This window comes from Aquarana catesbeiana, linkage group LG04, assembly GCF_042186555.1.
Source record: "Aquarana catesbeiana isolate 2022-GZ linkage group LG04, ASM4218655v1, whole genome shotgun sequence".
Taxonomy (NCBI): Eukaryota; Metazoa; Chordata; class Amphibia; order Anura; family Ranidae; genus Aquarana; species Aquarana catesbeiana.
In genome coordinates, this window is record NC_133327.1 from 127,626,802 (window position 1) to 127,639,873 (window position 13,072).

General features: G+C 43.7%; 1 protein-coding gene across 1 annotated transcript in view; it reads right to left on the reverse strand.

The window, feature by feature from the left end:
* Positions 1–13,072, reverse strand: part of LOC141139454 (serotransferrin-A-like) — a 320,870-nt gene that overhangs the window by 212,889 nt on the left and 94,909 nt on the right. The window contains exons 3-4 of the mRNA XM_073625549.1: positions 12,025–12,133; positions 9,809–10,000 (exon numbers count right to left, since the gene is read on the reverse strand). Coding sequence (XP_073481650.1) covers positions 9,809–10,000; positions 12,025–12,133 — 301 coding nt within the window. The remainder of the gene's footprint in view (positions 1–9,808; positions 10,001–12,024; positions 12,134–13,072) is intronic.

Genomic DNA, 13,072 nt, shown 5'->3' on the forward strand with positions numbered 1-13,072 from the left:
GATGGCCAGAGGTTGGTAGCACTCTGCCCAGTTGCCGGTGCTTCAACTGGGGAAGTTCCCTGTAACTCCACAGATACTGCTGTTGGTGCGGGGCAGAGCACAGTGAAGTTTGGCCCCAATAGCAGCTCTTCTGCTGGAGGCTCATCAGGTTGTTCTTCCTCAGCAGAAAAGTCTATTAAATCCCCTACCTCTATAACTGGTGTCTGTGGATAGAGGTTCACCATCTCCTGTCCGTGGAACTCAGAAGATGCCATCAGTGCTGAGCAGAGGGCAATGAAGTTTGGCCCTAATCCCAACTCTTCTGCTCGGGGCTCACCCGATGGTTCTTCCTCAGCAGAAAAGTCTATCAAATCCCCTGTCTCTGCAACTGGTGTCTGGGGATGGAGGTTCACCATCTCCTGTCAATGGAACCCAGACGATGTTATCAGTGCTGGGCAGAGGTTAGCAGAGCTCTGCCCTGTTGTCAGCACTTCAGCTTTGGGGATGGCAATCTCCAGATTTTCCACTGCAGATTCTCTGGCATGCTGCTGGACAGGCACATTCCTCCATCCAAGATCATCCCATGCAGAAACAGGATCATCAAGGTCAGTCAGCACTTGCTGCATCCGCCATAAGACCTCCGCCTCCATAACTGTGGGGGCAGGTTGGCCAAGCACACTATTGCTCTGCCACATTGCCGACTCTTCAGCCAGGATTTCAGGGTTGTCAGCTGGTATTTCCTGATAGTCCCAGGCAAAGGGAGCCCAGCCCTGGCACTGAGCAATGTCTAGCAGCCATCTGTAGGCGATCTCTAGCTCCCATTCCTGAACGGCCAGAAACTCCAAATCTTCCTGTGCCCAGTGCACTTCCGAAATGTTCAGTAGCCCTTCTCTGAAATCCATGATTTCGTCTACCCGCCGCTCCAAATCACTCCCAAAGTTAGGGTCCCCTGTCAGCTTCACAAACAACAGTCCCAAGCCGCCGTAGCTTAAGCCTTCCGTTGGGCTGTCACTTGCTATCCAGGGACATGCTTGGGATACATGCCACCGGAGGGCTCTGTAGCTCTCATCCAGCTTTATCTCTGCCCAGACCAGCCTGCTTAATTCAGCTGTCTGCTTCTTATGTGGTTTTTCTCCCAAAAACCGCACCCGCAGTCCGTACTGCGACCAGTACCTTTCCTCGATGGAGGGGAGAACTTTTCCCTGGTGTCGCTGCTCACGGGCTAGCGCTTCCTTCCAGAGTTTGCAGCGAATAGAATCACACCATCCCAGCAGGACCTGCTCCGATACTGGTCCTCTGTGCTGTATCTGCATCTCTCGCAACCTCCTTCTGAATTCCTCATCCATGGCGGCTGGTATCTGTACATCTCCTCTCCTGCTATCTGGACCTTGGATCCAGATGGAAGTTTGGATGTCCCAGACTGCAGGAAGCTTTCCCGCTGCTTGCCACCAATGTCACAGAACGTCCCACACTCAGCTTGAGTGCTTCCGTCATATACCACTTCCTCCCAGTCTGTATACAGATATCCCAACCTCTCTGAGCAGAAAACAAGGCGACACTTGCTTCACTGCTAACATGGACGGTTTATTATGAATCAAAGTTACAAGACTTTATATGCCGTTGGAACCTCCTCTAACAGTACAACTGTAACTTAATTAACATGAGCTAATTATCTAATCCTTTATACAGCCTAGGTGACTGAGACATGACCTTTCGCCCAGACTTGTGGTCACCGAGCTTCATACAGTTAATTAACACAATAGCAGTCGTCCCGTCTCCTACATTGTATAGAGGACAATGTCATTAGCTCATTCAATTAACATAAACACAGGTTGATGACACCAGCATCTCCTCACAGGATGTGTCCCAACAGAATGAATCCATTGAAAATCCAGGGCCCATAATCAAAAGGCAACAGGCTTGCATACAGTCCTCTCCAACAGCCTCTGTCCCGGCTAGGTCTGTGACAATGGTACAGCACAAAGTCCGACGTCACAGTCAGGACAGTAGAACCGGGTTTCTTTTCTGATTTTCCTTCCAGTGTCGTCAAGTTTAGAGCAGCAAACCACACACATCCTTGTGGGTGCTGCCTTCTTTTCTGTTGGTGGAATGTGGTCCATAAAGTGTTGACCTGTCAGGCTTTCCGGGTTCACAATGCCAGCAGCACGACGTCCAGATCTATTTACAGTGGTTGGTGTTTGGTGCTTGAGAAATATAAGTTTGGCAACTTTCCAAACAAAGTCCGCATGAACCACAGGCCTGTCACTCTTTTTTTTAGAAGAATGAAAGCGTTCCACAGGCACTGTTCAAGAAGATGTCTGAAGATTTTTTTGTAATATTTTTTTTGTTGCTTTCTCATAGCAGGATAAAAAGTCATGACCTGGTCAGCTCTGTCAACACCTCCCATGGTGTTGTTGTAGTCCATTACGACTTGAGGTTTCATTACGTCTTTTCCACCTTTTGTATGTACCATGACAGTAGAGGTGTTGTGAATGGTACTCATTAGGCACACGTCTTTTCTGTCGCGCCATCTCAGTGCCATCATTTTGCCTTTCTGCCAGGCAACTATTTCTCCTGCCTTGAGCTTTTCATTGGCAAAGGTTGGCGGCACGTCACGCCGGTTCGCTCTAACAGTCCCATATGCATCTGTCTTGTGCTAAAGAAGGAACTCATAGAGTTCTGGAGAAGTGTAAAAATTATCTGTGGTTACACAGTACCCCTGATTCAGCAATGGCTCAATCAAAGTAAGAACAGAAGCGTTTGCCATTCCATAATTACTGACTCTTTCGTTGAATTTGGTCCCTTTCCCAGTGTAGAGGACAGAATTCCATATGTAACCAATGCTGGCTTCACAGAGCATGAATGATTTTATGCCAAATCGTGCTCTCTTAGATGGGATGTACTGTATCCAGCTAAGTTTTCCTTTGTAGGCCATTAGACTTTCATCGATATTGACGTCTCTGTCTGGTCTGCTGGAAATTTTTCTGAATAATTTGATATAGATCCCAAATCTTTTTCAGTTTTGGAGCTGGATGAGAAGTCTCATCAAATTCTTCATTATTTTGAAAATGCATATATTTCATTATGAGAGAAAATTTATACTCTGACATGATGGTGCCAAAAAAAGGAGTGGCTAGTAATTTGTTGGTTGTCCAGTACCACTTCTGCAGGGGTTTCCCCACCACTCCCTGAAGAATAATTAGGCCCAGAAACGTCCAGATGCCCTCTTTGGTCACTGTTTCCCACTTTCTGCTCCTTGAAAACCTCTGAGGTATAGCAGCTTGTTGCTCCTGGTACCGATTGGTCTCCGTAACAATTCTTTCTATAACCTCATCAGTCTAAAAGAGTTGGAGGTATCCCAAGGGGCTGTCATCTTCAACCTCCACTTTGATACCAGGTACTCCGGTAAATGGGAATCTTGGGGGTGCTGCGTGCTCTGTACTGCAGTCAATTGAGCACCAAGTCCGCACATCACTGGGCACAGTCGCAGGATCATCGCTGAAATCGCTTTCCGTGCCTGATGACGAACTTCCCCAAGAATCGCTATCACTCACTTCTGCAAGCGATTCTGTGTCGCTGTTTTCCAGCAGGTCATATGCCGCTTTTCAAGTAGAGTCGTGCTTTTTTGATGCCATGGTTGCTCTGCAGTTTCCAGACAGAAAGTACAGTAAAACTGCAGGCAGGGGCACTGGACAAAGCACTGGGGGGCAAACTAAGGTCAATTTTATTTAGTAATGTAATCCAATAGGATTACAATGTATCAGTGTGTTTGTGCTTTATACATTTTGAATTTGCCGCTGGTTCCACCCCCCCTGCGCAGTGACGCTCGCAGGGAACGGAAGCCAGAGCACACAGAGCACACAGTGCATTGGGAGGAAGATGCGGCCGCCGTACACAGTGGGAATAGATCGCGGGATCCCGGGGACAAGGTAAGTAACCTCTTCCAGGATCCAGCGATGCAATCCCGAGTGTGGCTCGGGGTTACCGCTAATGGTAATGAAATCTCACCCCGAGCCACACTCGGGAATACCGCCAGGGGCTTAACGATGTCCTCTGAGATTTGTTGCAGTTATGTGTGGTGGGAACCAACATCAGAGCCTTCAACTCGCTGCACATCCTCCAGCAGCATGTACCTGACACTGTGGTCGAATAGTTCAGGGGACTCCTCCGTGCATGATGGTGGGGCTACGGAAGGAATGACTGTGGACAAGGAGCCAGTGGAATAGGCCGCTTTGGCAGCTGCATAGGAAGGCAAACTACTCTGAGCCTGGGTGACAGAGGATGGGGAGGATGACATGATGTATATTTTGTTTTGCAACACCACACTACACTGTATTGTGTACTGTGTACACTACCAGAAAAGTAGTAGCAACTGCACTATGGCTGCACTGTATTGTGTACACCACCAGAAAAGTAGTAGCAACTGCACTGTGGCTGCACTGTATTGTAATTACAATTTTTGATTTAATATTTCACAGCAGGGCCCATTCCTGCGCCCAACAAGAGTATCTGTGAGGGGTTACAGTGTTGTGGCACCACCACCAAAGGCCCAATTTTTCTGCCCCTGTTTAACAGGGGCATGTAATTACAATTATTGATCTAATATTTCACTGCAGGGCCCGTTCCTGCTCCCACCAAGAGTAAATGTGAGGGGTTACAGTGTTGTGGCACCACCACCCAAGGCCCAATTTTTCTGCTCCTGTTTAAAAGGGGCATGTAATTACAATTCTTGATATAATATTTAACAGCAGGGCCCCTTGCTGCGCCCAACAAGAGTATCTGTGAGGGCTTACAGTGTTGTGGCACCACCACCACAGGCCCAATTTTTCTGCCCCTGTTTAACAGGGGCATGTAATTACAATTCTTGATCTAATACTTCACTGCAGGGCCCGTTCCTGCACCCACCAAGAGTAACTGTGAGGGCTTACAGTGTTGTGGCACCACCACCCAAGGCCAAATTTTTCTGCCCCTGTTTAATACGGACATGTAATTACAATTTTTGAAATAATATTTAACAGCAGGGCCTGTTCCTGTGCCCAACAAGAGTAACTGTGAGGGGTTACAGTGTTCTAGCACCACCAATACCTAAGGCCCAATTTTCTGCCCAGCATATAGGGCAGGCCGCATACTTCTGTTCAGAGTATATAGTGCCTGGGGGCCCCCTCACGCAATTTTTTTTTTTAAAATTTGGGTGTGGTGTTTCCCTTAATATCCATACCAGACCCAAAGAGCCTTGTAATGGGCTGGGGGGGGGACCCATGCCGTTTTTCTCAATGATTTTCATCTATATTGCCGGAACCCGACAATACATTACAGCCGCAAGCAGTTTTAAATTACTTTTTTCCTTTACAAATGTCATTTTGCTGTGGTATTGTTCTAAGCACAGGAAAACTGCGCCACTTTACAAGCATACTATAGACACCCCCCAGGCACGATATTTAAAGGAATATTTCATTTTTGTTGTTTCACTTTAAGCATTCTTAAAATCACTGCTCCCGAAAAAACGGACTTTTTTAAAAAGCTTTTTTGCATTGATACATGTCCCCTGGGGCAGGACCTGGCTCCCCAAACACTTTTTAGGGCAAAAACTTGCATATAAGCCTTTAAAATTAGCACTTTAGATTTTTCATGTTTGTGTCCCATAGACTTTAACTGTGTTTGCGTGTTCGAACAAACTTTTTTGCATGTGTTCCGTGCGGTGTTCGGCTCATCCCTACTGGTAGGTAACTAAAACTACAGATAAGGCCAAGGTGCGAATCTTGTCTGTGGGGCCACAGTCTAGTGGTAGACAGAAATGAGGTTTCCCTAGTGTCTAAAATTGCAAAAACTGGCATTGCCAGGACAACACCTGGCTTATCACTATTAGGGAGAGGACACATTTCACATACTTCCTCAGCCTGGAGATCTACTTTTGTAACTTACTGTGGTGGACACAAGGTGGCACTACAACAGGACAATACAAAGCATGATGTTGTGGTCCTCATTGTTGTTCAAGTTGGTGCAATGGGTTCCCTTTAATCCCTCCCTCTCCAATAACACTGAAACATTTTTCCTTTGCTCCGTTCCTTTGCTCCGTTCAGGTGCCAGGATCAAGGGGATGTCAGTATGAGTCGCTAAAGTCATAGGTTACATAGGGCTGTAGATTTTCTCAATGTGACAGCACTGGTGTTTGGATGGGTGATGTCACATGGATTGAGTGACATTTTTACTACTGGAGAGTTAATGAAGGATAGGTATGTGCTGATGTGGAGTAGGTCATTATAGTGAACTCATTGCTTAGCCCTACAAAGACACAGCACGGGTTTTCCTTAAAGCAGTATTAAACCCAAAACCAAAAATGTAATATATTGCAGCTTACCAAACATGAGGTGGCTGCAGTAGTTTTATTTTTTAGACCTTTTCCTCTCTCTTTTCACCTTGTGTACTCTAATACCTCCTGTATTAGAGTACCCCCACTCTGGATGAATAAGCATAGGAGGCACCGTTGGACAGTAGCATTACCAGTCTGGGGAGGGGAGTGTTAGATGTACTAGCAAATTTAGATACACTTATGCCGCGTACACACGAGCGGACTTTACGGCAGACTTTGCCCGGCGGACTTTTTGACGTACTTTATGACGGACTTTCTGAATGAACGGACTTGCCTACACACAATCCACCAAAGTCCGGCGAATTCGTACGTGATGACGTACGACTGGACTAAAACAAGGAAGTTCGTAGCCAATAGCTGCCCTAACGTGGCTTTTTGTCCGTCGAACTAGCATACAGACGAGCGGACTTTTCGACCTGGACTCAATTGATTTAAAACATGTTTCAAATCTAAGTCCGTCCAACTTTTGAGAAAACAAAGTCCGCTGGAGCCCACGCACGATCGAATTGTCTGACGAAATCCAGTCCGCCGGGCAAAGTCTGCCGTAAAGTCCGCTCGTGTGTACGCGGCATAACAAATTGAAGCCAAACTCCAGCTTATACTTATAGTAGTTACAGCAATTTTTTTTTCCTTTTGGGATAAGTTTTACATGAATTAACCACCTGACCTCTGGAAGACCCCCCCAACCCCCCTCCTGACCAGGCCATTTTTTGCGATATGGTACTGCGTTACTTTAACTGACAATTGCGCGGTCATGTGATGCTGTACCCAAACAAAATGTATGTTCTTTTTTTCCCACAAATAGAGCTTTCCTTTGGTGGTATTTTATCACCTCTGCGTTTTTTATTTTATGTGCTATAAACAACGAAAGACTGACAATTTTGAAAAAAACAACATTAATTTCTTTCTGCTCTAAAACATATAAGATAAAAACACTGAAAAAATAGAATACCTTAATAAATTTTGGCCAGTATGTATTCTGCTACATATTTTTGGTAAAAAAATTCTAATAAGCGTATATTGATTGGTTTGCGCAAAAGTTATAGCGTCTACATACTATGGGATATTTTTATTTATTTATTTTTTTTAAATTTTTTTACTAGTAATTGCGGCGAACAGCGACTTATAACAGGATTGCGATACTGCGACAGACATTTTGACACTAATTTACACTTTGACACTTTGGGGACCAGTGACACTAATACAGTGATCAGTGCTAAAAAAATATGCACTGTCACTGTACTAACGACACTGGTTGGTGAGAAGGGGTTAACATTGGGGCGATCATAGTGTTAACTGTGTGCCTAGCTAGTGTTGTGTTGTGTACTGTGGGAAGTGCTTTTACTAGGGGAAGGTATGGATCCTTGTCCCTGCTTTGCAGGAGCACAGCATCCATACCTTCCTTACCGACAGAACCGCAATCTGCCTTGTTTACATAGGCAGACTGCTGATCTGCCTGTGTAATGAATGATTGGGGGGTGCTGGCGGACATCGAGTCCGCAGTACCCGCTGATTGGCTCCCACTGTGTATAGTCACTGCGGGAGTGAGGCATGTGCGCCCCCTGCCTGGAAGAGCCAGATCATGTGTATATATACGTGATCCAGCACACAGCTGCCACCCTGTTGCAGTAAAACAGCTATGGGGCGGACAACAAGTGGTTAATAGAAGTTGACCAATGTAAGTACCCCTGTCAGTGGTAAATGGTTTGTCTCATCCCTGTAACTGGTACATCTGGAAGAGAGTTTGTTCTTTTGAAAAACAACAGTGGCTGGATCACCAAGTGAAAATAATGGAAAGAAAGCCTAAAAGAAAATGAATGCAACTATCACATTTAAGAATTGGTAAGCTGCAATATAATAATTGTTTGCTTTTGGGTTTAATACCACCTTAAATGATCTTGTTCCTGCTGGATGTTGAATCTACGCTGTATCTTGGCCTAGGCCAACAAGGCCCAGGCCTAGGTGTCACTTTGGAGGAGGGCAGCAAAAAAACCGCCCCCCCCCGCACATAAAAAAACAGCCTCCTCCCGACTCCCACGCGAAAAGAGTGCCCGTCGGCTTGCGCTACACTTTTAGTATAGCGCCAGTCTTGTGGGGCGGACTGGGCCAGGGGGCTGATTATTTCACTTATTTGTATAATGACTAGGGAATTCCTAGTCATTATACAAATAAGTGAAATAATCCTATTATTACAATCAGTAGCAGCAAACACAAGTCCAAATATCTTACAAGATAGGAGTAAATCTTACTAATCCAGGGACATATTGTGATAGCACATATAGGCGAGCAGGTCCTAGTTTAACTAAAACAAAAACCCAGATAATAACTTATGTATTAGCTAAGATCAGTAGTATAATGATTTCTTCTCTACAACATACTGTACAAAGTACAATGCATATTATATTATTCATGTAAAAACTTGGTATTACAGTATATAAAACTGAATTTCTCATTGTTAATTCTTGTAGTTATTTAATTAATAAATGTTTTATAATATGCAATTTTTTTATAGCATATATATATTCTTGATTGTTTTTTAGTTTAATTAAACTAATATATATATACTATGGAAAATGTATTTGTTGATAGGGCATGTCTTAAACAGGAAGGGGTGTCACATTGACAGGAAGGGATGGGTCATATTTAAATTAGGGGTGCATAAGTTTTTCAGGCCTAGGGCAGCACAAAACCTAAATATACCACTGCATTGAATGTTTAGTTGATCAAGTAGCAAAATTTCTCTTGTGTCCTGACTGTCTCCAGATACCAAGTACAGGAACATTAAAACAGAACACTGCATGCTGCCAAAAGCTGGAGATCTTTGCAGTACCAGAAACCATATATAGTGGGGTTTGCTCATATACTGTACACCAAATATTACACTCTAACCAGATGAATTCCAGGGCTTTATTTCCACACAGCCAGCAAAGTCCATGGCCTAGGTAGGGCCAGAGATGCCAGAGAAGGATACAGCTTCCCAGACATCATGTTACTTCCTATCCATAAAACATTCCTATGAATAATAAAAGGTTTCACACTACCGCTTGTCAGAGCAATTTTACCCAGGTTGTTGTCATTGCTGTCCCTGCAAACTCTGTGTATTTTTATTGGTGGCATGGCTTCATGTATTGGGTAATTTTAACTCGCCCTCAAGAGTCAGTACACCTAGAAGTGAATTGTTAGCAGAGTCAGGTAACAGCTTTTCTTACTCCTCTATTGGTTTATTCTAGGTGTACTGACCCAGTTTGTGTAGCTATAACATTTATATTCTTAGTGTATGCTAAGGTTGGATGAGATAGGGGAGAGGGGGTGATGGTAGCACAAGACAATAGGTTTAGGGAGCAGGAATTATGAATATAACCATGACCTATTTTTCTCTTGGCCTAATCAGGATAATGGTGTAAATAAAGAAAAGTTCTGAAATAAAGAAGAAGACTATTTATTTAAAAGAGCATGTACCTTTCTCAAGAGGCTCGTTCTCAGGTCCCTCCCATTTAATCAATCCCTGGGAGATGAGAGTTCCAACCGGTGAAGTCCAACCCGCTGCCCTTCCGACTGCAGTGTGACAAGTCCTCTTGCCCTTAAGGTCCTTAAACATGAAAGTACTTGACTCTTTTGCCAGAGCCACTGCATAGTAATAGGTATCTGGATCTGAAATGAAAATTCATTTGCAAATTGAATCTATACACACGTAACCAATAACAGTGATTTTTTTCCCTTTCTTTGCATTTAGGGTGTATATTGTAGTTTTTATGGCCATCAATGACCATATAGGGCAGTGATTGCGAACCTTGGCACCCCAGATGTTTTGGAACTACATTTCCCATGATGCTCAGCTATACTGCAGAGTGCATGAGCATCATGGGAAATGTAGTTCCAAAACATCTGGGATGCCAAGGTTCGCCATCACTGATATAGGGCCTATATTACCTAAAAAGAAAGTGCTACATACTGTAGTTCTAAAAGGCACATTTTTTGAGTTTTATAAATGTTATTGTTTTTTTTTCAGTTTGCACCTAAAAATAGTTGTTATTGTATAGAAAATTGTCCACTAAAGGGGGCTCTATATTTGCCCCACCCCACCTCCATGTTTAACAGCTGTTGCAATAATGTATCAGACATGTAGTAAGTGTACTATTTTTAATGAGCCAGCTGACTCAGAGGTGATTTTACTAATGGCAATTCGACTGTGCACTTTACAAAGTGCAGTTGCACTCTGCAAGAGCAGTTGCTCCAGAGCTTAGTAAAGTAAAAACTTCACTTTGCAGAGAGTACCCAAGCATGTGCAAGGAAAATTGAAAAAACTGCATTTTTACTTGTATTTGATTGGATGATGGAAGTCGGCAGAGCTTCTGCTCATTTACTAAACTCTGGAACAGCTGCTCTTGCAGAGTGCAACTGCACTTAGAGCTCATTCACACAGGGGCAACATGACTTCCAGCGCAACTTAGGGAGGCAACTTGGACACGACTTGAGTATGAATCACAGCGCGACTTGGGGCGACTTCAGCGCGACTTGGGGCGACTTACAACACGACTTGAAGTCGCCTCCAGGACAGGGAACTTTACAAGTGGCCAATCAGAGCTTATCAGCTCTTGTGACATACAGTAGGTGACCGTGATATTGTGTCAATCTCGCCGCTGTTATCGTCGAAATTTGACACCTGCGAGTCCTGTCGCGGGAGCCAGTGCCAAGCTGGCTCGCTCATCGAGAAAGGAAAAATGTGCAGACGCTGATGCGAGACCAGGAGGTCTGTCTACACCACGCACTGCTGGTCTAAAAATTCCGAGGTGCTAACCTCTGTGAGCCTCCAGACCAATCCTCTACAGTGTGTAAATAGACTTCACAATCAGAGTAATGATGGCTTTATCACCAGCACCTGTTTTGCTTTAGGTCTGTGTTGGTGTTCATTTGTCTCCCTGGACATATCTATACAAATCTGTCTACCAACAATACATCATACTAGTTTTTTCTTCGCGTCTGATAACTACACGACTGCTATGCTCCTGAAGAAGCGTATCTGTACGCGCAACATGTAGAACGACTGAAATTTGTGCCTGAATACACACCCTGACCCACAGTATTCCTTCTTTACCTGGACAGTACTTCGGGAATTCTAAATGCTGTCTTTTTGAATGCATTACTGTATATTGAATTACAATAAGTGGTGTCAGATCTTGTGTGTGGGGCTTATAATAACATTTTTATGAATGTTATATGTACTTACATGTTATACCTTTTTAATCAATTGTCTATCAAATAAAAACAATCTATTATTTTTAGACGACTTATCTGTGTGCCTAAAAAATCAATTTTTTTAGCTAGGTTTTTCCTACATGTTGAGTCGTTTTTAATAATCCTAAATGCATTGAATTATATAATCAGACTGCTATATGCTAGGGAACCTAGGGGCAGGTTTTTCAAAAAAATGTTTATGAATAGGGGAAGAATCCCTTGAAACATAGTGAAAACATACCAACTTAATGCAGATGGCATCATGGCTGGACCTAACTAAGGCAGAAGTACCAACCATTGTGTGCAGGTACTGCACAGACCATTAAGAGAAAGCAATGGCATATACTATCCAATAACATTCAGTAGAGAACCAAGTTCACTTATGTAGCCTGCAGCCTACATGATTGACATCATTTTTTTAAGTGTTTGGATCAATTTACCTTTCTCCGTGCCATAGTTTTCAGCAGCAACTGGCCTCAAGTTGTAAGGATTCAAGGAACCTTTGTAAACTTCTCCAGCATCCAAACAAATTGCATCCGCCGTGTCTTCCTGAAAAACAAGCACTTTCAGTGGCAAACTAAAAACTGCATAAAATCATAATGGTACCTAAATGGTTTCTAACTCTACTTATATTGTCCAAAGCTATAAAAAGATTTTGCGAAATGTAATGTTTTTAAATATAGCGATATAAACTAGACAAGGGCTGGTAGACTCAAACAAACCCCACAGATGAATATGCCAGAAGCCTCCTCTATTCAACCGGTACAATGTATTTTATTATTGTTATTATTATTATACAGGATTTATATAGCGCCAACAGTTTGCGTAGCGCTTTACATGAGGGCAGACAGTACACTTACAATACAAATCAATACAGGACGGATCAGAGGGCCCTGCTCATTAGAGCTTACAATCTAGAAGAGAGGGTCAAGTGGAAACAAAAGGTAATAACTGTGGGGGATGAGCTGATGAAAAAAATGAAAATACAGTTGTTAAGTGTGGGTAGGGTAGGCTTCTCTGAAGAGAAGGGTTTTCAGGGATCGTCTAAAAGCTAATAGAGTAGGAAATAAGTGGACAGATTGGGGTACTGTAAGGCATTCCATAGGATTGGAGAGGCTTTGGAAAAGTCCTGGAGGTGAGCGTGGGAGGAGGTGACGAGGGAGCTAGAGAGCAGGAGGTCTTGAGAAGAACGAAGAGAACGAGTAGGTTGGTATTTAGAGACTAAGCTAGTGATGTAGCTGGGGGTGAAATTGTGGATGGCTTTGTATGTAGTTGCTAGAATTTTCAATTCAATTCTTTGGCCAAGTGGAAGCCAGTGGAGGGATTGACAGAGAGGAGTGGCAGACACAGAGCGATTGGTAAGGTGGATGAGTCTGGCAGCGGCATTCATGATGGATTGAAGAGGTGATAGACTATGTAGAGGTAAGCCAATGAGAAGGGAGTTGCAGTAGTCGAGGCGAGAGATGACCAGCGGGTGAATTAAGAGCT